Source organism: Xenopus tropicalis, chromosome 10 (genome assembly GCF_000004195.4).
Source record: "Xenopus tropicalis strain Nigerian chromosome 10, UCB_Xtro_10.0, whole genome shotgun sequence".
NCBI classification, from domain to species: domain Eukaryota; kingdom Metazoa; phylum Chordata; class Amphibia; order Anura; family Pipidae; genus Xenopus; species Xenopus tropicalis.
In genome coordinates this window covers 17,075,794-17,100,675 of record NC_030686.2, presented here as the reverse complement: position 1 = coordinate 17,100,675, position 24,882 = coordinate 17,075,794, and the positions used below count along the sequence as shown (strand labels likewise).

The 24,882-nt window shown below is 42.4% G+C and overlaps 3 protein-coding genes across 10 annotated transcripts in view; 2 read left to right on the top strand and 1 right to left on the bottom strand.

Moving 5' to 3' along the window:
* Positions 1–377: 377 nt before the first annotated feature.
* strada (STE20-related kinase adaptor alpha) lies at positions 378–10,227 on the top strand. 5 transcript variants are annotated; one of them, XM_012971690.3, is made up of 13 exons: positions 378–487; positions 1,247–1,308; positions 1,569–1,626; positions 2,428–2,456; positions 4,481–4,586; positions 4,676–4,797; positions 5,228–5,336; positions 5,779–5,902; positions 6,259–6,430; positions 6,728–6,832; positions 6,928–7,160; positions 8,036–8,078; positions 8,838–10,227. In XM_012971690.3, exons 2-13 carry the CDS (start codon positions 1,297–1,299, stop codon positions 8,988–8,990), a joined length of 1,266 nt encoding a protein of 421 aa, XP_012827144.1. In that variant the 5' UTR covers positions 378–487; positions 1,247–1,296; the 3' UTR covers positions 8,991–10,227.
* Positions 10,228–13,796: 3,569 nt separating this feature from the next.
* taco1 (translational activator of mitochondrially encoded cytochrome c oxidase I) lies at positions 13,797–17,129 on the bottom strand. Of its 3 annotated transcripts, none has more exons than XM_018097858.2 (6): positions 17,044–17,129; positions 15,496–15,771; positions 15,171–15,277; positions 14,782–14,915; positions 14,303–14,480; positions 13,797–14,013 (listed from the first exon to the last, which is right to left on the bottom strand). In XM_018097858.2, exons 2-6 carry the CDS (start codon positions 15,749–15,751, stop codon positions 13,813–13,815), a joined length of 876 nt encoding a protein of 291 aa, XP_017953347.1. In that variant the 5' UTR covers positions 15,752–15,771; positions 17,044–17,129; the 3' UTR covers positions 13,797–13,812. The 3 variants fall into 3 exon arrangements, with proteins under 3 accessions (XP_017953347.1, XP_017953345.1, XP_017953346.1); XM_018097856.2 differs by having other exon boundaries at positions 17,001–17,090; XM_018097857.2 differs by having other exon boundaries at positions 16,975–17,044.
* Positions 17,130–17,271: 142 nt separating this feature from the next.
* The window catches only part of map3k3 (mitogen-activated protein kinase kinase kinase 3), a 28,846-nt gene continuing 21,235 nt past the window's right edge, over positions 17,272–24,882 (top strand). For both annotated transcript variants that reach the window (XR_004220722.1, XM_031894874.1), the window contains exons 1-3: positions 17,272–17,355; positions 21,966–22,087; positions 22,501–22,541. Coding sequence is in view for 1 of the 2 variants with exons in the window: in XM_031894874.1 (XP_031750734.1) it covers positions 17,352–17,355; positions 21,966–22,087; positions 22,501–22,541 (167 nt within the window). In the remaining variant the exon portion in view is untranslated. The remainder of the gene's footprint in view (positions 17,356–21,965; positions 22,088–22,500; positions 22,542–24,882) is intronic.

Sequence of the window (24,882 nt, the reverse complement as noted above, 5' to 3'; positions counted from 1 at the left end):
TGATACCACCACCCCCCCCAGAAAATCACAGGCAGAGTTGATACCCCCCCAGAAAATCACAGGCAGAGTGATACCACCCCGCCCCCCAGAAAATCACAGGCAGAGTTGATACCCCCCCCAGAAAATCAGAGGCACAGTGATTACCCCCCAGAAAATAAGAGGCACAGTGATACCCCTCCCAGAAAACAAAAGGCACAATGATACCCCCCCAGAAAATCAGAGGCACAGTGATACCCCCCAGAAAATCAGAGGCACAGTGATACTCCCCCCCCCCCCCAGAAAATCACAGGCAGAGTTGATACCCCCCCAGAAAATCTGCCAGTAGAAACCATTAGCACGTCTGCGTATTTGAACGTACCGCGCAATAATGGGGCATGCGCAATAGAGCGGTCACATGGTATTACCACATGACCGTGACGTCACGAAGGTCCCTTCCGAGGAAAGGAACTAGCCGCTACCGTAAATAAAGCCTCCACTACACATCCAGGTACCCGCTCATTGGCAGGAATATAGGAACGGCTCTAGTACTATACATAAGGGCTGTTACTGGCGCTATTAACTGCGCCTCTGAGGCTGAGGGAGGGGGGCAAAATCATCATGTTGTATGCATTGCAGGGTATACTGTCATACACACACTTATAGGCACCCATTATACCTCTGACCTAAACAGGGGCTGCTAAATGTAAGCTAAAGATACTTTATCATGACTTTTAGCTGCAGCATGCTGCACTGCTGGTTCTGACTGCCAAAACAGTCTAGCTGAAGGGGAGAGCTGATTATGAGAGTTAGAGGGAGCTGACTTGGGGCACACGTTGCATGTGGAACCTGGCTTGCATAGACTGCATGTTACCAGCTGGCAGGGTTACCCCCCTGGGTGGGAGTACTGATGAAGTCTAAATGAACAGAGCATTGTGCATTGACAACCAGGACAACCTTATTTATAAAATTCCATATACAAGGGTAACACTTTGGGGCCACCTGGATTTTGTAATACCTTACATTATTAAGAACTGGCATTTCAAAGCAAAAACACTAGGTTTGAAAGAAGTGCTGTTTTATTAAAGCCAAGGGGACCCTGTAGCGTAACGCTGGTGCAGTGATAGTGAGGGAAGCTAGCCTGTGTCAGGTGTGCAAGTGTCGGCTGTGCAAGTGTCGGCTGTGTGATGACAAGAGCTGCTAGGCGGGGTTTTCACATGAAATACTTGGCTTTGCCGCACCCCATATGTGTCATGTCTCTTATCTTTAGACTGTACAGTTTATGGCCTTTGAACGCCCGGGCAGCACTAAAAGGACCCCATGTCTTTTCTTGTAAGTAATCCTACCAAGGAAGATACATTTGCCTAAATAAGGTCTTTTTGTAAGGCACATGGCCAGTTCTGACTTTGAAACAGTGCAGTGGAAGGCAGCTGATTAGCAGGCCTAGAGCGTAACTGACATTGTTTCAAGAGTCAGAACTTAATGCCTTTTACAGATACATTTAAACCCATTCTGCCGTGCAAAAGATCCTAGTTAGGGCTAGCTCTTGCTCTATTGCTGGGATTACTACAGTGATTCTCCTCTTTCCGCAGCGCTGGGTGTCAGACAAGATCCTGGTTGATGGTTTGAGAGAGCTGGAGTTTTTTGGAGGTGAGCTGCTCTTGCAACTTTTACTCTGACAAGCGCTATTTACTAATTTTTGCATAGGCTACATCCCTGGATGGTATCTTAGCAACCTTTTCCATGCCGGTCATAATTTGTAGGGGTTTGAAAAGTTACTGACTAAAGGATCACAAATACTCTGACATTAAAGCCTTGTTCCATTAGAAAGGTTATTAGAAGTATTAAAGGATAACTAAAGCGTGACAAAAAAAGTTAGGCTGCAGTTGTTACATGTTTTGGGCTTTACTAGCTCAAGGCAACCACAGCCCTTTAGAAATTAATATCTGCGCCTCTGAAGATGCTCAGAAATCAGAGGTTTCTGCGTCAGAATGTAATCAACCCTGCTGCTTCAGTTTCTCTGACAGGCAAACCCAATTTTCTGCCTGTTGATTTCTAACGATCCCTAAGTTTAGCTACTCAATGGCAGCCCAAAGCGCACTGAGCATGTGCAGTGTCACTGACAAACAAAATCTGGTCTAACAACATTCAAGATGGGAAGCTCCTCTGGACAACTTTGAAGGCCTTGATTATCACTGTTATAGAGTTCTAACCTCTCTGCTGGAACAATGGTTTTGGTATATAAAATACAGCATCTCTAGTCTTATTAATTTTTAGTCTTTAATTCTACATTAAAATATCAGTGAGGTCTAGAATGCACAAAATCCCTAGTTGTGCCATTGTTTTACAGTAAATTGCAAGCTTTCCAGTTAATTAGTTATGATAATTATGGCCTATGTTATGTTAATCTGTTGCATGAAGCTGAGCAGATAATCCTCTCCCTTCCTCCAGACTCGCATTTAGGGGACTCTCAAAGGAAAGTAAGTGGGACTTTCCCTCTCTGCTCATTCTGTGTGTATATGTTGCATGTAGGCCTCTTCATGACTGGCGGTTTTGGTGTGGAGGAGAGTCTCATCCCTTGCCTATAATTCATTGAAGTCATGCATATGGAACCCTGCATGTTGTGTCTCATCTGCATTTGGCTTTTCAGTGTGGTCCTGTAGGTGCAGTCCCCGTAGAGAAGAATGGGGTCTGTTAACTCCTGTAGAATATGCAATAAAAGCCACTGCACAGGAGAGCACAAAAAACATTTTGTAGCTTGAAACTGAAAGTATTTTAAAGACACTGAGCAGAAAGGTAACCCAGCAGTGCAAATACACAGAGCCACGATATTAACATTTAATTCCAGTCCCTTTTTACTTGCTGTCAAGCTTCACAGTTTCCCGGCTGACTAGTAAAGGTTGATGGGAGTTTCAGTTTATTAGCGTCAGGATAACCAGGTTATTTGGAATGCCCATGTTCCAGACATCACAATAAGGTTTGATGCTGCAAGAAAGACAAATGATTGGCTGAGGAGCTCACTAGTAAACCATTTATGTCTCAAAAACTGTAATATAACACCTATATATGATACTGATTAATTAAACGTACACTCTAGCTTATGTGCATGTGTTCAAATATGGAAGCTCCCCCCTTTTATATATTGTAGGGCAGGGATCGGACAATGGAGGCCACGGGATAAGCTGCCAGTCTCTTAACATATAGTGACAGTAGTGCCATTTCAATTTCATGGTGTGTCATCCAGTGATTTCTGAGCTTGCAAAAGTTTTTGGTCCTTGCCTAGAGCAAGCACATTTAGCTGGTGGAGTGACATTATGCACCTTCCGTTGTCTGTAGTGATTCATGTACAGAAAGATTCTCATGTCTTGTGCTTTGTATTTGGAACATGACCGAATGGCATTTGCATGTGTCCATTTCTGTGGGACTCCGTGCCCTTTCAGTCCATGTAGAATCGTGCTAATGCATCTTTTCTTCTGCTATAAAGTCCATTCATATGACTTCGCCTCTCCCCAAAAAAGGGTTACTGAAGCCCAGGTTATTAGGGGCCCGCTGTATTAGTTACCTTTGTATTTATGAGATTTATGCCACTGTCCATGTTTTGTTGTTTGTGAGATACAAACTGTATACTGTGTGTGTAAAATATACAGATTAGTACCGTACCCAACCACCTTTGCTACTACTACATTGGGTCTCTCAGCTCTTTACAATGCTTCAATCCCCAGTGAAAGCACCTTGCTCCCCATTTGACAGAAACTCATACTGCTTAAAAATACTTGATGGAGGTCAGATGTAGTTAGTTTACCGGATTTCTGTACTCTGTACCAGTTGCCTATATATTTTTGCATTCAGGGAAGAAAATCACTGCCATCGCTTATGCTCATTTTTATAAATGGCTACACAATCTTCTGTGTTAGGTTAAGAAATGGCCAGTCACCTCAGCATTCACTTTCCCATTCTAAACATGTATCTTGGCCAGAAAAAAAAACATAGACAGGCTTGGAAGAATATTTTTTTGGATCTAAGATGTAAACATATTTAAAATCATAGGTGCTGGTTTGGGGCACCTCTGATCTTCGCCTTACTAAATATAAGTTACATACTACTCTGTGTGATTTCTATTACACATTTATGTTGGAGGACCAACCCTGTGACCATGTACACATATACAGAATAAATAGTAGTATCAGCTATAACAATCGGCTACATAGCAAAACAAGCAATGCTTTGCTTCCCTGTTCAGCAGGGGTAAGTCCTGTTGTGCTGAGTTGAAATGCAAAGAATAGTTAGCTGTATAAGGCCTGCAGTTTTTTGCCTTTATATGGCTGCATGATGAAAGTAGAGTATTACTCCCCCATCCACATCCACACAGTTTTAATGCAGTTCATCCCATTCTTTGAATATACCCCATGTCATTGATCAATCAAAATGAAGGTTCTACCATTTCTCCGTCTCATTTTGTCTCCCTTTGCCTCCTGTTGGGTGCCATTCTCCTTGCGGATCTCAGACCAATGAAGCAGCGAGTGTTGAATCCGTAGCATCCTCCCATGGTCCCAACACTATGGGGATCTACACCCCGGACAGCAGTTGTTATGAACTGCTTACTGTGATAGGTGAGTTATAGAACAGACAAGGTATGGAAAAGAACAATGTTAAATTTTGTTTGCTCTTTAATTTATTTACGTTTTTATCTTTTCTTTAGGTAGAGGATTTGACGACTTGATGACTGTAAATTTAGCTCGTTACAGGCCAAATGCAGAATATGTATGTATCAGGAGGGTGAATTTGGAGTTCTGCACCAATGACATGGTTACCTTCCTGCAGGTTAGACAAAGTTGACTACTGGGCAGCTGGCCTGTACAGTGTTTTTAAGATTATACTTTTGATTTGAGAAAGTGGAATTATCTTTACTGCTCTTGTGAGGGATAGTAAAACATATACTAATACCGTACTTTGTCTAAAGAACAACAAACTGCCTGTGCCCATTCCCCAGCCAGTGGGGGTCCTCCACATCTACTCCTTAGGGAATGGGGTGCTATTGGCATTTCACAGAGGAATTGACCTCATTGCATACTCTCTGGGACCAGAGCACAGGCTGGGTACTGTCGCAAGTGGCACAAAATGTAAAGATTTAAAGTCCACTCAGGCCAGAAAAAGAATTGTTCAGTATTCTAAGTAGATCATGACCTTCCTGTCCAATTTCTTTGTTATTGTGCATGTCTTGTTTCTTATCTTTAACACTTATTATCTCTAGACTGAGCTCCACGTGTCCAAGTTGTTCAACCACCCCAATATACTTCCCTACAGAGCCACATTTATAACTGACAATGAGCTTTGGGTGGTTACTCCCTTTATGGCTTATGGTAAGTTGCATCAAAAATTGCTATTTTCTGTTGTTATTCTAAGAATTACTGTTAAGTTACTGTCATAAGGTAGGCTATTATAATTTGAAGTAAGGACTAACAAAGAATGTCTGCCCCTGTCCCATAAAGGCAAGCTCCATGAAGGAAAACTGGCAAACCATATATAGGTATATATACACGTATATAGGTATATATAGATAATTGTTGCAGTTTCCCTGTCCTAATGGATGTCGGCATTGTATTATTTTCCACTTACATATATTAAATAAACAGAAACACAAGTGCAATGATTAACTTATTTTGAGGTGGGACAGATGTACATCTATATACGTCTAGCTTCATAGATTCAAAAGTAGCACACAGACTATCATGAACTTGGAGAAACTGGGCAGTAACATCTATTAATCTCTCTCTCTCTCTCTCTCTCTCTCTCTCTCTACAGGTTCAGCCAAAGATCTAATCTGTACTCACTTTACAGATGGGTTGAGTGAGCTGGCGATCGCATACATTCTTGTAGGAGTTCTAAAAGCTTTGAATTATATCCATCATATGGGATACGTTCATAGGTAAAATACATAGGGAAACGGGACTTATTTGGGTTTTTAGATATATATATACACTAGTATGGTGCATAGTGTATGCTTGTGCTTGGACCACATATTTGCTCCATGTCCAGGAGAGTGTAAATATATTAATAATATAAATTAACTACACGTAGCAGCTGTATAAACAACACCCCCCCAAATCAACTTTTGTTAAGCTAAAAAAAAGAAACTGTCATTAAACAGTTGGCTTTTCAGCAGAATACCCCTTATTTTAGTTTTAGCAAACTATTTGAATGCTTGACTGTATTTCTCCTAATCATGTAGAATCCACTATAACTTTTTCTTAGCTCCTTTCTTCTTTCTTTCATTGTCCCTAGGAGTGTGAAGGCAAGTCACATCCTCATTTCTCTGGATGGCAAGGTTTACCTCTCTGGCCTACGCAGCATCCACAGTATGATAAACCATGGGCAGCGCCTTAAGATGATACATGACTTTCCCAAGCACAGTGCCAGGGTCCTTCCCTGGCTGAGCCCAGAGGTCCTCCAGCAGGTATCCATCTTTCAGAAAATAACTTTTAAAAGTCTAGCTTCTTCAGGAAATGGAATTGCCCATTAGAATGTTCAATTTCATACCCACATTTTCACCATTATATTTAAAATTAATTATACCCATAATTATGCTTGTGGAGCTTTTAAATATCTTAATATGTAATATCTAAGATTTCCAGGTGGCATGTAAAATTAACAATTTACATTTTTGGCATTACTGGTTCTGTAATTTGGGTTTTAAAATATTTATTTCTTGCAGCATAAGCCAGTGTCTTTTCCTGTTTTTTTTCTGTTATAGAACTTACAGGGGTATGACGCTAAATCAGATATCTACAGTGTGGGAATCACAGCATGTGAGCTTGCCAATGGCCATGTACCGTTTAAAGATATGCCAGCCACTCAGGTGAGGCCACAGATTACAGAAATACCTGCCAACCTCTTTTGAATGTATTACAATCCATGGCTTTACTAATATATCCCTTAACAAATCTCACTTAGATGCTGCTGGAAAAGTTGAACGGCACAGTCCCCTGCCTGCTGGACACAGCCACCATTCCAGCCTCCGAGCTTACTATGAAAACATCTCGTTCTGGAGCAGACTCTGGCATTGGAGAGGGGACGTCCAGTCGTCCTTCCAATGGGGAGCCATCTATGCACCCTTATAACCGCAGCTTTTCGCCGCAATTCCACAGTTTGGTGGAGCAGTGTCTACAGAGAAACCCTGAGCTGAGGTGAGAGCTTAGCATTCTACTTCTGTTTTTGCTTTCATGGGATTCATTCATTTCCCCATTATCTCATGTAAAATACAGATCCTTTTATTTTTTTTCCTGCTGTCCATAAATAGCAACACATATATTTTCTGGTAGCCAATCTGATGGGACTTTTTTCATAACATCCTCTACGTTTTTAATATTTGAACACAGGAGTCTCTCTCTTGTGACATATATGTAATTGCTTATGAGAAAACCCTGATATGTAGATGTGGTTGCACATAGTGGTTGTCATAGTAACATATTTTACAATTCCATTTGCTGCAACATGTTCATGAACTCTGCCATATCAGCATTTAAAAGAAAAGGAAAGCTACTTGAGGCATTTTATTGCCAATAGATTAGCTGCAACAGTGCAAGCTAAAACTCTATATGTATTCTGTTAACAGTCCTAGAAGCTCCCTCTAAGACTGCAGCTGCCATTTTAGCTTGGTTTCAGTAATTCTGTGCTACAGCTCTGGCTGCTGGTAGCTCAGATTACAGCAGAGAGGGGAGGGCAAGGACAGAGAAGGGGGGGAAGGGGAAGAAAGGAGCAAACTGAGCAGACTCGTGCCATGCCCTGAAGGATTTTTCTGAGAGAAGGAAGTCTGAAACTGAAGAACATGTGTACACAAAAGAAGAAAACAAATCCCTTTGATAGAGGACTTAGTGCAGCTTTTCTGTAAGTGCTGAGTGCTTATGGCTGCATTTACATAGACCTTACTGATAAAGCTTACTTAGTTTTAACCTTTCCTTCTCCTTTAACATAATAATATTTTAACAAGTGTATGCAGTATCCCATATACAAGTCAAAACTGGTGGTTTCATCTTCTTTTTTTTTTTTTTATCATCTGTAGGCCGAGTGCAGGTACCCTCCTCAATCATTCCTTCTTCAAACAGGTAAGGGTTGTGAGAGACTCCCCAAAACAGGGTGCTATATTTTGATTTGTTCCACTGAGACATGCAATTCCTGTTGGCCCTTTCTTATAAAGCTCACTTAGTTTTTACCTTTCCTTCTCCTTTAATCTTTTTGAAAAATAAACATAATTTCAAGCAACTTTGTAATATACATCAATTAAAAAATATACAGCTTTTTCATTATTTTAATGAAATAATAAGGTTTGGAACAGTTCCCTAAGCCTGGCGCCCTGTTCTCATGCTGATCTGGCTGACTACTTTTAGACTAAAAAAAAAAAAGAAATGAAACAGTAGTTGATTGTCCTCATCTTATATCCTTCAAATCCCACAATTCCCTGCACACATGTCAATAATGACAGTAATATCACAGTGCAATGCATTGTGGGTTATGTAGTTCCTACATGCTGTCTGTAAACTGTGGAGCAGTTGTTACAATTTGTAAGATCAGTGTTTTAGTCCTTTCTCCCCTGCCAGGATTTCAAATGATGCAGAAAGAGAACTGTTTTGCAGCTGGATTTCAGCATATAAAGATGGTATTTAGTCATGCTTTTTGAGGGAACAGATTACAGTGATCGGTATATTAGGTGTTTCTGTGTTGTTAACAAATTTTGTCTCAGAGGGAGCAGCTCATTATACAGAGGCTTAATTACCTATTAAGAAAGGTTCTATAATACTTTAGTTTTAACGTTAAGTTAAATTTAAGTTTATCTAAAATAGCTGTATTAATGACCTTTTTTGCAGATAAAACGCAGAGCATGTGATGCCCTCCCAGAACTGCTTTGTCCTGTCTCGCCAATCACCAGCTTTGAATCAGCAAGAACACTGAATCCCCAGTCGGTTTTGGAAGTGGCATCTGGGTTGGAGCAACTAGCTGTAGAGGACTGGGACTTTTAGGGTAAAAAGGAGGAATTCAGATCCTGTTCATGTTTACACTGCACGTATCCCAAGCGGTTCATTGGGAATGAGTGCAAGGGGGGGTTAACCCTTTCACTTACACTGCTTAGGAGTTTGTACAGCACCATTGTTTATGGTGAAAACTCTTCAGCACTAGAACTCACGTCTTTGTACATTTCTTTCCCATTGCCTGTGCTTGATGACTGGTGTATTTAATTCCCCTGTTTTTGTATGCTGAAACTGTTTGTTCAACAGCAGCCCTCACTCAACACAATTTGTTTATTTTCTGGAATCTGGATGTTTGCGTCAGAACCTCTCATGCTGGTTATGTGTTAATAATAAGGCAATTTATTTGCAACGTTGCATGTTTCTCTCCAGCTGTTCCTAAACAGGGATCAGGGCCAGAGATAAAGAGCAATGCAGTAAGGCCACCAGCTAAGCATATTTTTAGACCAGTGGGGCCTAAGGCATATGCTGTCTCTGCCCTAAACCTGGTTCTGATTGGAAGCTGGAGTTCTGTGAATTAAACAGAAGTTACCATTCATTTATTGATATGCTTGGGGTCTCTGGGCAAAGCAGACCATCCAAGTGCTTGACTTGAAAACCAGTGACTTACCTTATGTTTTTTTCAGGCTATCACGTCTGACTAGTTGATAATAAGTTTAGAATTGACTATTCAAGTTTGCATCAACTTTGTATTTTAATATACCTGATTTCCATTCATATTTTAAACTGACATGTGATGTTCACATTGCATGAAAGTATGACACTTTATAAAGCTGTGTTGCCCTTTTGTCTCTCATTTGATCCCATTTTTCTTTCCCAGCTGAGCCTTCTGTTGCCCACTTCAATACCTTCCTGCCCCGTCCACTTTTTAAAACCCTCTCCAACGTGGTGCTGCTGCTCATGCAACCTTATGCAGTGCTCCTTCTGCCCTGGATAGTGATGTCATATGTGGATAAAGTAGGTTAATTGGATATTTGAACTAACATTATGGGTGCATATGATGGCAGCAGAAATGGTAAGCCCATGATTGAAAATAGAGCACCATGTCTAGTCTCCAATGGAAAAAGAAGAGATTGCAGTCTATTCCTGTCTTAGGTAAATCTCCCTTCCCTGTAGAGTGAGGTGTCTAGCTGGCAGCAGCACTGACAGGTCAGTCTTATGTTATAAGCTGGAGATACTCTGTTACACACATTTTGTTGCCAAAGGAATAAATTTTAAATATTTCACTACATTGCTATTGTATCTTGTATATTTATACCATTTGGATAAGCTGGAATACTACTAATACTTCTGGTTAACATTTTATTTTTGCAGAACTGAGTCACCCACAGCAGGGGTCTAGTCCGCTGCAAAATGGCAGAGTTAAAGGACAAGGAAAGCCCTATTTACCGAGGGGTGCCAATATTTTAGGTCCCCTGTGAATAAAAATGCTAGGTTTTAATCCTTGTGCCAGTGCTCCTGTTAGAAACGGCACTGGCCTGGGAATTAAAAAAGGCAAAAATCTTATTGGTTGCTATGAATTACTGCACCAGGGCAAACATATAAACAAAATATTGGCATATAGGTTGGTACCCCCAGCAGTCACTAGTTTGTGAAGGCTTCTACTCAAATAGAACTGCTATGCAGCACCATTGCTTGCTGTGGAGATAGGACCATATTGCTTTTTTACTTGCCAAAACAGGGACAAAATTTTGATTCTTCTTTAAGTCCCCTTTGCCCTTATATTGGGCACAATGTTGCAAATGGTGTGTGTTTGCATGAGAGAAAGGGGTGGGTTGAGTCAATGTGGGCCAAAACTTAAACATACCCATTTGTGAGCAATTGCCTTTTCAAATGCATTCAACAAAATGCTCACTATATCCCTTAACTCCAACCCCAATGCTTTAGCAAGGGAATATGTTTATGGCCTTTTATCCAACCCAGCAGGTGCTTTTTCTGGGAAGCTGCTTACAGCACACTTAAATATCTCTCTTCCCTGCTAGATGCAGGCCATGGCTAATTATAGTAGCGCAACCAGTAGATGGGACATATCTCCAACTTGTCCCATATTCTATATAGGGTGGGCTGACCAGGAGGTGTGCAGAGTTTTGGGCAGATCGGAGGGCATGACAGAACTTTGTTGTGGGTTTGTTCCATTTTTGGGAGCTTGAAAGTTGTGTGGAATATATGGGAAAGCTGGTGTTACTGTAGCGGTCTGACTTAAAGTGTCAGAACTGAGCAACGACCACTGAATGATGAATGAGACCATCCAGCTCCCCTCCCTATCCCCTCTTTCCTACCTTCCTCTAAACTTTCCAGTTAAAATCAATAAAAATACTTAAAAAAAAAAATTGTCAGAACTATTGCCTGCCCCCTGGTATTTTGACATATTAGCTTGTTCTTTGTGTCTTAAAAAATTCTTACAGTCTGCTGCTACTTTTAATGCACGTGCCATTTAATTACACTTGTATAGTGGGGCAGAGCGAATAACTGTCCCAAAGCATGGAAAACCTTGGGTGCGTTACACTATATTTCACATTGCAGGCAGATACAAGAAAACACTTTTATTTTGTATTTTCAAATATAAACAGAGGGACCATATACCCTGTTTATAAATACATATTAGTTTTCCTTAGATCAGTGCTGTCCAACTTCTGTGGTACCGAGGGCCGGAATTTTTCCGACCTACGTGGTAGAGGGCCGATAATGGAAGCCAGTTTTGACCACTCCCCTTTTTGAAACCGCACCCACTTGAAACCACACTCATGTTATCACATGACCATACCCATATTAATGGTTGTAGTACAGCAAATACCTGCCATACTCTGCCTTCCCTACCCTGCCTGTGTGTGCCATACTCTGCCTTCCCTACCCTGCCTGTGTGTGCCATACTCTGCCTGCCCTACCCTGCCTTCCCTACCCTGCCTGTGTGTGCCATACTTTGCCTTCCCTACCCTGCCTGTGTGTGCCATACTCTGCCTGCCCTACCCTGCCTGTGCCATACTCTGCCTTCCCTACCCTGCCTGTGTGTGCCATACTCTGCCTGCGTGTGCCATACTCTGCCTTCCCTACCCTGCCTGCGTGTGCCATACTCTGCCTGCCCTACCCTGCCTGCGTGTGCCATACTCTGCCTGCCCTACCCTGCCTGCGTGTGCCATACTCTGCCTGCCCTACCCTGCCTGCGTGTGCCATACTCAGCTTTCCCTACCCTGCCTGCGTGTGCCATACTCTGCCTTCCCTACCCTGCCTGGGTGTGCCATACTCTGCCTTCCCTACCCTGCCTGCGTGTGCCATACTCTGCCTTCCCTACCCTGCCTGCGTGTGCCATACTCTGCCTTCCCTACCCTGCCTGCGTGTGCCATACTCTGCCTTCCCTACCCTGCCTGCGTGTGCCATACTCTGCCTTCCCTACCCTGCCTGCGTGTGCCATACTCTGCCTTCCCTACCCTGCCTGCGTGTGCCATACTCTGCCTTCCCTACCCTGCCTGCGTGTGCCATACTCTGCCTGCCCTATGCTGCCTGCGTGTGCCATACTCTGCCTGCCCTACCCTGCCTGTGTGTGCCATACTCTGCCTTCCCTATGCTGCCTGTGTGTGCCATACTCTGCCTTCCCTACCCTGCATGTGTGTGCCATACTCTCTCTGCCCTGTATGGCACACACAGGCAGCATACAGTGACACAATGTTGGCACTGCTCCTACAGTCTGCACAATAACTATATATTAAAAAAAAAAACTTTTTAATTGCAGTACCACCTCAGTATATGTTCTTTTTGTAGTGTGCAGGGTTTTTTTGTGGGTTTCTACTGCTGTCTGAGGTGTGAACAGGTGAACAATGTGGGTGATTACAGCCTGAGCCTGAGGTGTGAACACTGCAGGGGGTGAACAATGCAGGTATAAAAAGGTGTGAACAACACAGTGGATTACATTTTTAAACAATACAGAGGGATTACAGCCTGAATCTGAGGTGAGAACCATGCAGGGGGGGCAGTTAATCTCAGTACTGATACCATTTAAAGCTTACATAAGAGTAAGCCATCAAAGCAGCCAGCCAGGCAGGTGGGGGGCCACACAGAGGGGGGTCGCGGGCCGCCAGTTGGACAGCACTGCCTTAGATGATATTAAAGGAGAAGTTCACCATTAAACTAAATATTAGTATGATGTAGACAATGTAGCAATAGTTTTTGTCTGCTGTGGGTCAGAGAAAAAAGCTGTAAAGTGGCAGAAAAGAACAACAAATAATGAAGACCAACTGCAAAGTTTCTAGGAGTAGGGGATTCAGTAATACAGTAAAAGTTAACTTAAAGGTGAACCACCACTTTAATGCAAAGCCTTTCAATGGAAAGAATAAGGGGTGGAAATCTCATGACAAATACAAAAAGGAATAAGTTTGCATTTTAGATCAGCATACATCTGAGCAATGGTTGTAAGGTTGGCCAGGTAAGATGCTCTGTTTGAGAAAAGGCACAATAGACACCTTTGTATAATTATATACTAATAAGATCTGTGCCTGAAATCTCATTACAATAGTCCGAGTGCATAGAAATATACATACAGAATTAAATCCGACATATCTTTCCTTGATATCCCAGTGCTCAGCCCTGAAAAAACCCAAAACAATCCATTAAATATCTTGTCCTGATACTGGAGAGATCTTCTATTTAATCTTCAAGGTAGTTAGTGTAGTCTAACAATGGTGGTACTGGTTCCAGAAACACTTTCCTTTATGAGGTTGCTCTGATATCTCGTTAGTATGGAATATAAAGCTCTGTTTGTAGGTTGGATTCATACAAACTTGGGAGCAATCCTTTTTTTTTTCTTTATGAATCCTCCATAATTTTACTCAATGTTATCATAGACACGAATAACCTCTGGGTGGTTGTTTATTAAATCCAAGAGATGTGATGCTTGTTCTATGTCAGTGTTCGAGAGCTGCACTGTGGTTTTTGGGCGGAACTCAGGCCCCGAGGAGATTGGCACCAATCCAAAGGAAGACAAACTGGAGCGCACCTCTCTCAGGGATGGTATGTCACATATGTACTGAAAATGGATGAGGAAACACAGGACACAATATATAAGATGGCTGTATGTAGAAATATAGGAAAAATATACCATTGACCCACTGGATTATCACTGATTAAAGAATATTGCTGATTGGTTACCATGGTTTACTGGAGAGATATTCTCCTTGCCATTCCAGTTGGCACTACATACATTACTAGGTTGTTACATAAGTAGCCATGCTGAAGAGTCCTACTTTACACAAGATATACATGACTTAACTGTATGAGAGTGCCACCCCAAGCTAACATACTTCCAGTAGTCATACCTTATATATATCCTTATCCTCCTCATCCTGTTCTTCCTGCACATCTTCTGCTCCAGCCTCAATTGCTAGCTCGAGGGCCTTCTCTAATGGGACATCACCTCCATCTTTGTCATGAGTCCGTACAGTCACCACCCCTTTCTTTTCAAAACTATGCCGGGCTCCATCACACATCACCCCACTGTGGATTAGAAAACAAAAGGTACATTCAGAAATTATGCACAGATTATACATGATTTATATCAGTGTCTGCTCCAGTGGACCTTACACTCTAAGGACCCTATCACATTCAGGCATGGTATGTTAAATTCTCTAGGAAGCTAATTAACCTTTCTGTATGATTTTGTTGAAGAAACCCATGCAAACAAGGGGTTAACATACAAACTCTTTGCACATAGTGACTTGGCTGGAATGAAACACAAGACCCCAGTGTGCATGATGTAAAGCAAAACACACTGAGCAGCACAAGTAATGACACATACCCATTTTTGCCCATCAGGAGCTTGACCTCTGCATAGGAGCGGTTGTTGTTGTCAGTTAAAAGCTCTATGAGCAGAGAAGCTCCCCCAGGTCCCCGTCCCTCGTACAATACACAGGCAGAGGGTTTTGCTTTATCCTACAGTGAAAACAAAAATAAATGTTATCGACAACGTTTTGGTCCTTATTTAGGACCTCTCTCAAGATAGATATATATATATATATTTTTTTTTTTTGTATAAATTTATAAATGGTTTTACGGTTTTGCTATTTAGCGGTATCATCTCTATGCTCCAAACTGGGTTTATCAGCTTGTTCTACTTGCTGGCCTTTTGATGAGAATGGAAATTTCCAGAATAACCCACAAAGCATAATGTTCCTATAGCTGACCTACCGCTCCTTTGATAGCTGCCTCTATGGAAGTCTTTGGCATGTTCCGCTCCCGACACTGCTCAATCAGTTGGGATAGGGCCATGTTCAGGTCTGGGTTAGGTCCTCCTTCTGTTATTGAAGACCAAGACAGTTATCTATTTCTAGGCCCAGCAGTAACCATAAAGCCATTGGATGCATGCAGTAAACACAAGGAAAAAAAACTGCCCATTCCACCAACCAGATATGTTTCCAGCCTTCTACCTGTACCAGACCACTCTAGCAACATGTTATTTGTTGATAGAGGTTACTGGACTGGGATGCCCTATTGCACATGTTACTTATCTCACCTCTCACTGCTACTTTGATCATCATGGAGAGTTTGGCAAACACCCGGGCCCTTGCTTCATCCTTGGGACCCTTAATATGTTTTACTTTAGACCACTTGTTGTGACCAGCAGACATCATTAAGGAGGTGTGGAAGTAGGTCTCCTGAGAGGCAACAACAGGAAGGAACCATCGACCCAAAGGTTCTTGGCAAAAGAGCAATGACCTGAAAGCATGTTTTCTATGGGCAGAGCAGATCCTACTTAAGACCAAAGACATAATCCTAGCAGGAGACAATTCTGTGGGACAGAGAGAATACATATATACATAAATAAGCTTGTACTGGAGTACTGACGGTGCTTCATCTATAACATTATATATTTGATTGTACGTGTTATTGTATAGCTTGTATATGAAACACCCCAACACCTTATAAAAGTCCCCTGCAGAAGTATTACTCTTCCTTTTTAAACAGACCCCTGCAGCAGGTTTACCCCCACTCAGTAACTCAGTGCCAAGAATACAAGCTCCCTGCAGAAGAATAACTATGCCCCAATACCCCTACAATCAGCCCCCTGCAGCAAGATTACTCTTCCCCTATAAACAGACCCCTGCAGCAGGCTTACCCCCACTCAGTAACTCAGTACCAAGAATACAAGCTCCCTTCAGAAGAATAACTATGCCCCAATACCCCTACAATCAGCCTTCTGCAGCAAGATTACTCTCCCCCTATAAACAGACCCCTGCAGCAGGCTTACCCCCACTCAGTAACTCAGTGCCAAGAATACAAGCTCCCTGCAGAAGAATAACTATGCCCCAATACCTCTACAATCAGCCCCCTGCAGCAAGATTACTCTTCCCCTATAAACAGACCCCTGCAGCAGGCTTACCCCCACTCAGTAACCCAGTACCAAGAATACAAGCTCCCTGCAGAAGAATAACTATGCCCCAATACCCCTACAATCAGCCCCCTGCAGCAAGATTACTCTTCCCCTATAAACAGACCCCTGCAGCAGGCTTACCCCCACTCAGTACCAAGAATACAAGCTCCCTTCAGAAGAATAACTATGCCCCAATAGCCCTACAATCAGCCCCCTGCAGCAAGATTATTCTTCCCCTATAAACAGACCCCTGCAGCAGGCTTACCCCCACTCAGTAACTCAGTACCAAGAATACAAGCTCCCTTCAGAAGAATAACTATGCCCCAATAGCCCTACAATCAGCCCCCTGCAGCAAGATTACTCTTCCCCTATAAACAGACCCCTGCAGCAGGCTTACCCCCACTCAGTAACTCAGTACCAAGAATACAAGCTCCCTTCAGAAGAATAACTATGCCCCAATACCCCTACAATCAGCCCCCTGCTGTTGTCCCCTGCTGCAAGAGTTGTCAACTAGTAATGGCTAGAGCCTAGGCAGCCCAGAGGCCACACAACTCTAGCCCATGACTCTCATGTCTCCCACTGGTAAGCCCAGCACCACAGACAGGTACTCGCAACCATTACATTGAGTCTCTCTGGGCCGCTAATACCTGCTGCTCTACAGACTCTCTCACTTCCTGCACAATGACCTACTCTTCCTCTCCGCTAGCTAGGCGGTCACATGGTGCAGTGATGTCACCGGTGACGTGTGTAGGTCCTGCAGCGGGCTAGGAACTGGCCCAGAGTAAGGCCTGAGCCCCCGGAGCCCTGGCCAAGCCGGATATGAGGTGACCGGAGTCGCTGACGGGCCGCGGGGCAGACCCGGGGAGAGAATAACCCAGAGGAGGCGGTGGGTTCAGTAGCAGAGGAGGCGCTACATACAACTTTACCTAAGAATCGGGGGAGGCCTCAGGGCCCGGGAAACTGACAGGGCTGCCCGGAATAGTGCCCCCTGCTCCGCCATGGGTAAGTACTGGGGCCTAGTCACTGGCTATGGCCGTAACGCAAGCTCTTGTACGGGCACTCTCCCCCGCTTGTCTGCTCGGCCACTGACATTCCTCTGGGGGGTCACTTGCACTCTCTGGCACTCTATCACTGTCTCTCTGTCTCATTATCACTGTCTCTCTGGCACTCTATCACTGTCTCTCTGTCTCTCTATCTCTGTCTCTCTATCACTGTCTCTCTGGCACTCTATCACTGTCTCTCTATCACTGTCTCTCTATCACTGTCTCTCTATCACTGTCTCTCTATCACTGTCTCTCTGGCACTCTGTCTCTCTGGCACTCTGTCTCTCTGGCACTCTGTCTCTCTGTCACTGTCACTCTGTCACTGTCACTCTATCACTGTCTCTCTGGCACTCTATCACTGTCTCTCTGGCACTCTATCACTGTCTCTCTGTCTCTCTATCACTGTCTCTCTGTCTCTCTATCACTGTCTCTCTGTCTCTCTATCACTGTCTCTCTGGCACTCTATCACTGTCTCTCTATCACTGTCTCTCTATCACTGTCTCTCTATCACTGTCTCTCTATCACTGTCTCTCTATCACTGTCTCTCTGGCACTCTGTCTCTCTGGCACTCTGTCTCTCTGTCACTGTCTCTCTGTCACTGTCTCTCTGTCACTGTCTCTCTGTCACTGTCACTCTGTCACTGTCACTCTATCACTGTCTCTCTGGCACTCTGTCTCTCTGTCACTGTCACTCTGTCACTGTCTCTCTGTCACTGTCTCTCTGTCACTGTCACTCTATCACTGTCTCTCTGTCACTGTCACTCTGTCACTGTCTCTCTGTCTCTCTGTCACTGTCACTCTGTCACTCAGTTTCTATCTCTCACTCACTGTGTCTCTCTCTTGTCACTTACATACACTGTCCGTCATATTCTGTGTCCTGCTGTCATTCACTGCCTCTCTCTCACTCACTCCCTGTGTCTCTCTCTTGTCACTTTTCTGTCTCTTGCTGTCACTCACTGGCTTTCTGTGTTTCTCTGTAACTTGCATACACTCTTCTGTCACTGTCTCTTATTGCCACTCACTGTAACTTATTTAGCACACACTGTCACTCCCTGTCTCTCTCATCACTTATATGCTCTCTTCTGTCACAGTCTCCTGCTGTCTCTGTCCCTGTCTCACATGCATTGTCATTTACTCACTGTCTTTCTAACTCACATGCACTCACTCACTGTGTCTCTCTTTTGTCACTTTAATACAATGTTCTGTGCCTCCTGCTGTCACTAACTGTCTCTCTAACTCGCATGCACTCCTTCGCTGTGTCTCTCTCTTGTCATTTAAATACAATTTTCTGTTATTAGCTCCTGCTGTCACTCACTGTGTCTTTCTGTAACTTACTCACTGTATGTCTCTTGTCTCTGGCATATCTTTCACTGTTTCCTGCTCTCACTGCCTCACTCACTGTCTGTCTCACTCACTCACGGTCTGTCTGTCTCTCACTCACTCACTCACTCACTGTCTGTCTCACTCACTGTCTGTCTCACTCACTCACTGTCTGTCTGTCTCTCACTCACTGTCTGTCTCTCACTCTCTCACTCACTGTCTGTCTCTCACTCTCTCACTCACTGTCTGTCTCTCACTCTCTCACTCACTGTCTGTCTCTCACTCTCTCACTCACTGTCTCTCACTCTCTCACTCACTGTCTGTCTCTCACTCTCTCACTCACTGTCTGTCTCTCACTCTCTCACTCACTGTCTCTGTCTCTCACTCACTCACTGTCTCTCACTCACTCACTGTCTCTGTCTCTCACTCACTCACTGTCTGTCTCTCACTCTCTCACTCACTGTCTCTCACTCACTCACTGTCTCTGTCTCTCACTCACTCACTGTCTCTGTAATCCATGGCAATCAGTCATAAAGTTTATCTAATAATTTCCATTCTCAGTCTTGGTCTTCTGGGTTTCTAGTTAGTCATGATTGGTCTGCTGCAGACAGACTACTGTCTATACCCCACGGAATGCTTCCCAATGTGCCCCGCAAATTCTGGCACCCCGTTTAGAAAATAGTTCTTTGGGTGTTTGCACTGTAGAAAAGCTGCATTTCTATTAGGAAATAAGAGTTCTGCTCCTTTTTTTTTTACACGCAGCCCTGCTATTGTAATTTCCTAGCCTTTGCTCTTCAAAGAGATTTGCCACAAATATGAAATACAGAAGCCCTTCTAGCCACACTTACCATTTGCCCAGTTGGGTGCAAATTCCACCAGTCTAGTAACTCTTAGCAGCCAGTCAGCAATTGTGTGATTGTTTTCTTGCAGATAAAATTATGAAAGCAGATATCTGATTGGATGCTGAGTGGCAGAGTGAGACTGTTTTGGTGTGAGGTTGTTGTCATAGTTTCCAGTGTCTCAACTCCTTTTCCTTTTAGATTGTAAGCTCTAATGGACAGAGCCCTCTTCACCTCAATGTATATGCCCATTTATTGTACATCACTGTGGAATATGTTGGTGTTTTATAAATATGTCATAATAATAACAGGGATTTGGAAAAAACACAAGCAGTGCTTGGTATAAAATCTGCTGCTCTCCACCTCTCCACTCTAAAAATGTAATTCTAAGCAACTTTCAAATATACATTTATAGCAAAAATTGTAAGTGCTTTTAATGTTATTTGTAAATGTAATTGCAGTTTAAAGCAGTAGTCTTAACTTTTTGCATTCTGGTCCATACTTATAAAGGACAAGGCAATGCCTTTAGTGATAGTTTGTCGTCAGGGCTGGTAATAACTAAAGCACAGACTCTTACCATTTTCCCATACAGTACACACTACCCCTGCAGGGCTTAAATAAACACAGTTTTTTTTATGCACTACTCTGACTTAAGGTAGCCATGCAAGGGCAGATTTGGGTCCTTCAGACTGATTTGAAAACTTATTTTCCTGTGAACGGGGACCTCTGACAGGCCTCCCTGGCGACCAAAGATCAGCCAGATGTCGATCAGGCAGGCTTTATTTCTCTGTTGGATTAAGGCCCCATTGGCTTATTGATGCCCTCCTCACTTCGGTATTTTATATCCCTTTGGACTAAGTGATCGTATTAGCACAATATCACCCACACCAGGTGGGCTAATCGTACAGTGTATGGCCACCTTTATACTTCACAGCCAGGCCAGTATTAATTTTGTACATAAAGTCTAGGATAAACCCAGCCTGCGTGATGCCGTCATTGTCATGTGGCCTTTGCTTGTGTTTTAATGGTGACATTCAAATGTTATTCTACTTTATCTGTTGCGATTGAACTTTTTTTCAAATATTCTTTGAGAGTTTCCTTCTCCATTAAAACAATACAGCAGTCCTCTCCTCATTCTGGTAGCAGCTGGCCTCTGCTATATTGCAGTTAAATTATGTGATAGTTACATAATTCATGTTGGTTGAAAAAACACAAAGGTCCATCAAAATCATCCCTTCCAAAAAAACCCCAGTGTGCGCGCACACACACAAAACACTGATGCAGAACTTTATATATACAGGTATGGGACCTATTATCCAGAATGCTCGGGACCTTTGGTTTTTTGAATAAGCAGTCTTTACATAATTTGGATCACCATACCTTAAGTCTGCTAAAAAATAATTTAAATGTTAATTAAACCTGATAATTATTTTGCCTCCAATAAGGATTAATTAGATGTGGTATTTTTTTTTTTTTTTATTATTTAGCTTTATGTTTAAAATAATTAAAATCATAAAAAACTAAGACCAACTGAGCAATGCCAGGAGGAGATATTCTATAACAAATTAAAATTTAACTTAAAGGTAAACTGGCAATTTAAATTTTCAGAGCTGTATGTTAATGCTTCACATTTCCATAACAGACTGTTATAATCAGATGCTGAGTACTGATTCTTGGGATGGGCTTAATTATTTTTAGAGGTGCAAATTCTGTATGCTACACATATACATACCAAGCCAAGTACTACTTTCCCTCCAGGCTCACTGGCTGTGTGGCTCCTACAGAGCCCACTGTATGTTTGGAGTGAAGTGATTCCCCTATGCTCAGAGGCTTACCGTGGCTAATGAAATAGTACAGACATCGCTGTAACTATAGAGGAAGCAGGCACCGGGCAGGGCCTGGACTGTGGGGTCTGCTTCCTCTATAGAAGTAAAGAAATCCCCCTCCCCAGCTGCTCTCCTACCTGCAGTCAGGGAGGGGGGCGCAGGAGGCACCGACAAGTGGGCAATCAAGAGACTGGGTAGAGTTCGCGGTGCACCGGGCCCCTCCGACAATTGTTATGTACGGGGCCCAGCACACACTAGATAGCCCACTATAGATAGACTGTACAGGTATAGGAAAAGCATTACCAGGCACCCTGACATCCAAGAGTATCTAGGTATCTAGCAATATTCCCCAGTTCTCACACTGACAAATCTTTGCCCCCCCCCCCACTACTATTCACAACCAAGGGACCATCCCCAAAGATTTGAGTACTATTGTCTTGTGTCCTATAATATATCTGTTATGCTACACTGTTGGCCAATATGTTTATGTGCTCTCATGAAGTATGTTTGAAGCATGTTTGAAGTGGTATGTAGGATACCAACCCATAGGCAGAGAATAATCTAATTTTTCTCCCTTCAATGTAGACGAACAGGAAGCTCTGAAGTCCATTATGAAGGACCTTGTTGCCCTCCAGATGGGTAGAAGGCACAGAATACCAGGAATTGAGGCAGTAAAGACAAAGTGCAGCATACAGCCCAATAAACAGGTGGGTACCATTATGGTAGTCTACAGCATGAGGTCTTCATACTTGCACTAGAAACCTTTAGCCTGCAGGCTAAAATAAGCTAATTATTCTGGTTGTTGGGCTTACTGCCCCCAGCTACAATAATTGTATTGAACGTGAGAGTTAAGCTTTATTGTATGATTCTTAATTTTTTATTGATTATCTTTCTTTTCAGGCGGTATTCTTTTATTCTCACTTACAAACTATTGTCTAGTTGCTGGGGCATATAAATTGCTGTCTGGTTGCTAGGGCTGAATTACCATAGCAAGTTAATTTGCAGGCCTAAAAGCTGCAGAATGTAAGACAGTAGTTTTCATACAACAACACAACATTGCTTGTGTCAGTGTTGCCCCTTCCAGCCTTGTTAATATTTATTGTTGTTTTAAATATTACAGACGGATGTCAGAATAAAGTTTGAGCACAGTGGGGAGAGAAGGTAAGCCAAAATCTGTTTTATTCATGTGCACTTATGCAAATATTTGAAGTGTTTCAGTCCCAGCAGATTTGAAGGAGAACAAAACCCCCCAGAGTTCTTCTGAACTGCACTACTGGTTACCCATTAAACAGCCTGTTTTCTGTAGCTGGTTCTAAAACGTTAAAGTAATATTGTCATGAACAAACATCAGTTAATAGAGCTTCTCCAGCAGAATCCTGCATTGAAATCTGTTTTTTAAAAAGCGCAAACAGATTTTTTTATATTTAATTTTGAAATTTCACATGGGGCTAGCCACTCCCTTACTTTCCCATGTCCCCTTAGCCATATGACTTGTACACTTATAAACTTCAGTCACACTTTACCGCTGTGCTGCAAGTTGGAGTGATATCACCCCCCTCCCTTTCTTCCCCAGCAGCCGGTCAGCAGAACAATGGGAAGGGAGCAAGATAGCAGCTACCTGACACCTGTATTGCTAAAAAGGGGTAGATATCAGAATAGCACTCAGCAGTAAATAATATTAGACCAGCTTGGGACTCCTCCAGTTACATAGGAGTAGCAGAAACAGTTCTAATGTGTAGAACTGGCTACACACCAATATTGCATCTTGAAAATTTGTTGGTTCAAGAATAAAATGTAAATGGTAGAGTACATTATAAACAGTGTAATTAAGAAATACAAAGTACACCATGTGGGGGAGGGCTCTGGAGGTACCAAGCTATAAAGAAGGGTTGAGTTCTCCTTTCAGAAGAAATGCTAGCTATGCTTTGGATGTCTAACAGGGTAATGGCAGTCATCTTTGCAATCACAGTTGCTTTTAACATCACTTGGATGTGTAGTGGTTTGAATAGTTAAACTGGGCATCTGTTTTCTGTCCTGGTATATGGTTTCTTGGTTACTAATAATAAAAGTTCCTATATGTTGCTTCTTACTGAACATTGGGAAAACGACTGGGTGATTGCCCCTTTTATAAATTTGTGTGTTGGATTAAGAGGAGTGTTACATGCTATTCCAAAATTAGTTGAATTCTGTTATTTTGCTCTATTTTTTTTTTTGTTTTGATGTTAAATAATGTTAGCCTTGTATTACAGTAAAATGTATTTAATAGTTATAACTATTTGAGTTTTGCCTCCTATTCCATTATTAAAATGGGAAAGCATTTATTATTAATAATAATTGTGTTCAGTCTGTTCATCAAATTGTTAGGGTATGTGGAACCTTAAAAATAACATATTAAGTTTCAGTTCTAAAGCTCCAAACTGCCCATGAAAACAAGGCTTTTCAAGCACAGTGATGCACAGTTTTGGTGTCCTAGATTTGATTCCATCCAGGGCACAGTCTTCAAAGACTTTCTGTGTTCTTCCCATGCTTGTATTTTTTTTTTCTGGGACAGTTTTCCTTCCACATTGCAAAAACATACAGACAGTTTACTTGATTAGATTGTAGTTTCCAATGGGACTGATGTTATAAGCTGGAGCTATATAAGTAAAGAATAATAACAATCGTTAAATAGAATTGGAGTGATAAGCCATCCAGTATGAATCAATCTACCAAGAGATGTTAAGGCCAAAATCTGTTTGTACTGGCACATCAAGCACCTTTTTTTAGAAGCATCAATGATCACCCCTTGACAAATACATATTAGATAACATAGAATAAAAATGCTTCAGATTTAACTTTAGCATCTTTATGTATAACATTATCATAAAATAAAGTATAATAGAGTCTCTTTAAGAGTCTTCTGTATGGTGATAACATAAGAAAAAGTTAAGGTAAAGTCTCCCAATGAATGGCCTGATTGTGAACTGGCATTGCTACGTGCCCTGGTTTCCCTCCTCCTCATGGTGTTTGCATTTACAGACAGGAGGAGTGAAATGGCCATGTGGTTGCTTGGAGTCTGCCAGGTCTAACCACAAATATGTAAGATGGCCGGAAAGTGAGCTGAGAGGATTTGGCTTTGGGGAGGCCTAGATAGGACTCTATAATACAGCATCGTGAAATTTAGCTCATTTCTATTTGGGATCCCAAAGTGCTTTTTAGTTTTAGCTGAATTTTCATCAAAGGCTGATACAAAATATTTCAGGAATGTTCCGTGTGGTTTCTTTTCTTTCCAAATAATGTATCCCAAACAGGATTAAATAAAACATGGCGGCTGTAGTTTTTACAACTGTGCCAGCCTATGAATTAAATATGAATGCAGTTCTTATGTTAGTATACTTAAGCTAGTAGCACACAGGGTGTTTTAATCATCTGTCAAAATGCTTTTTAGCAGCAGCTTTTCGTCATACTGAATAGAGAGGATGGCTGCCCTATGGCACTTTCCATATCCAGTAGGAGGTTAACT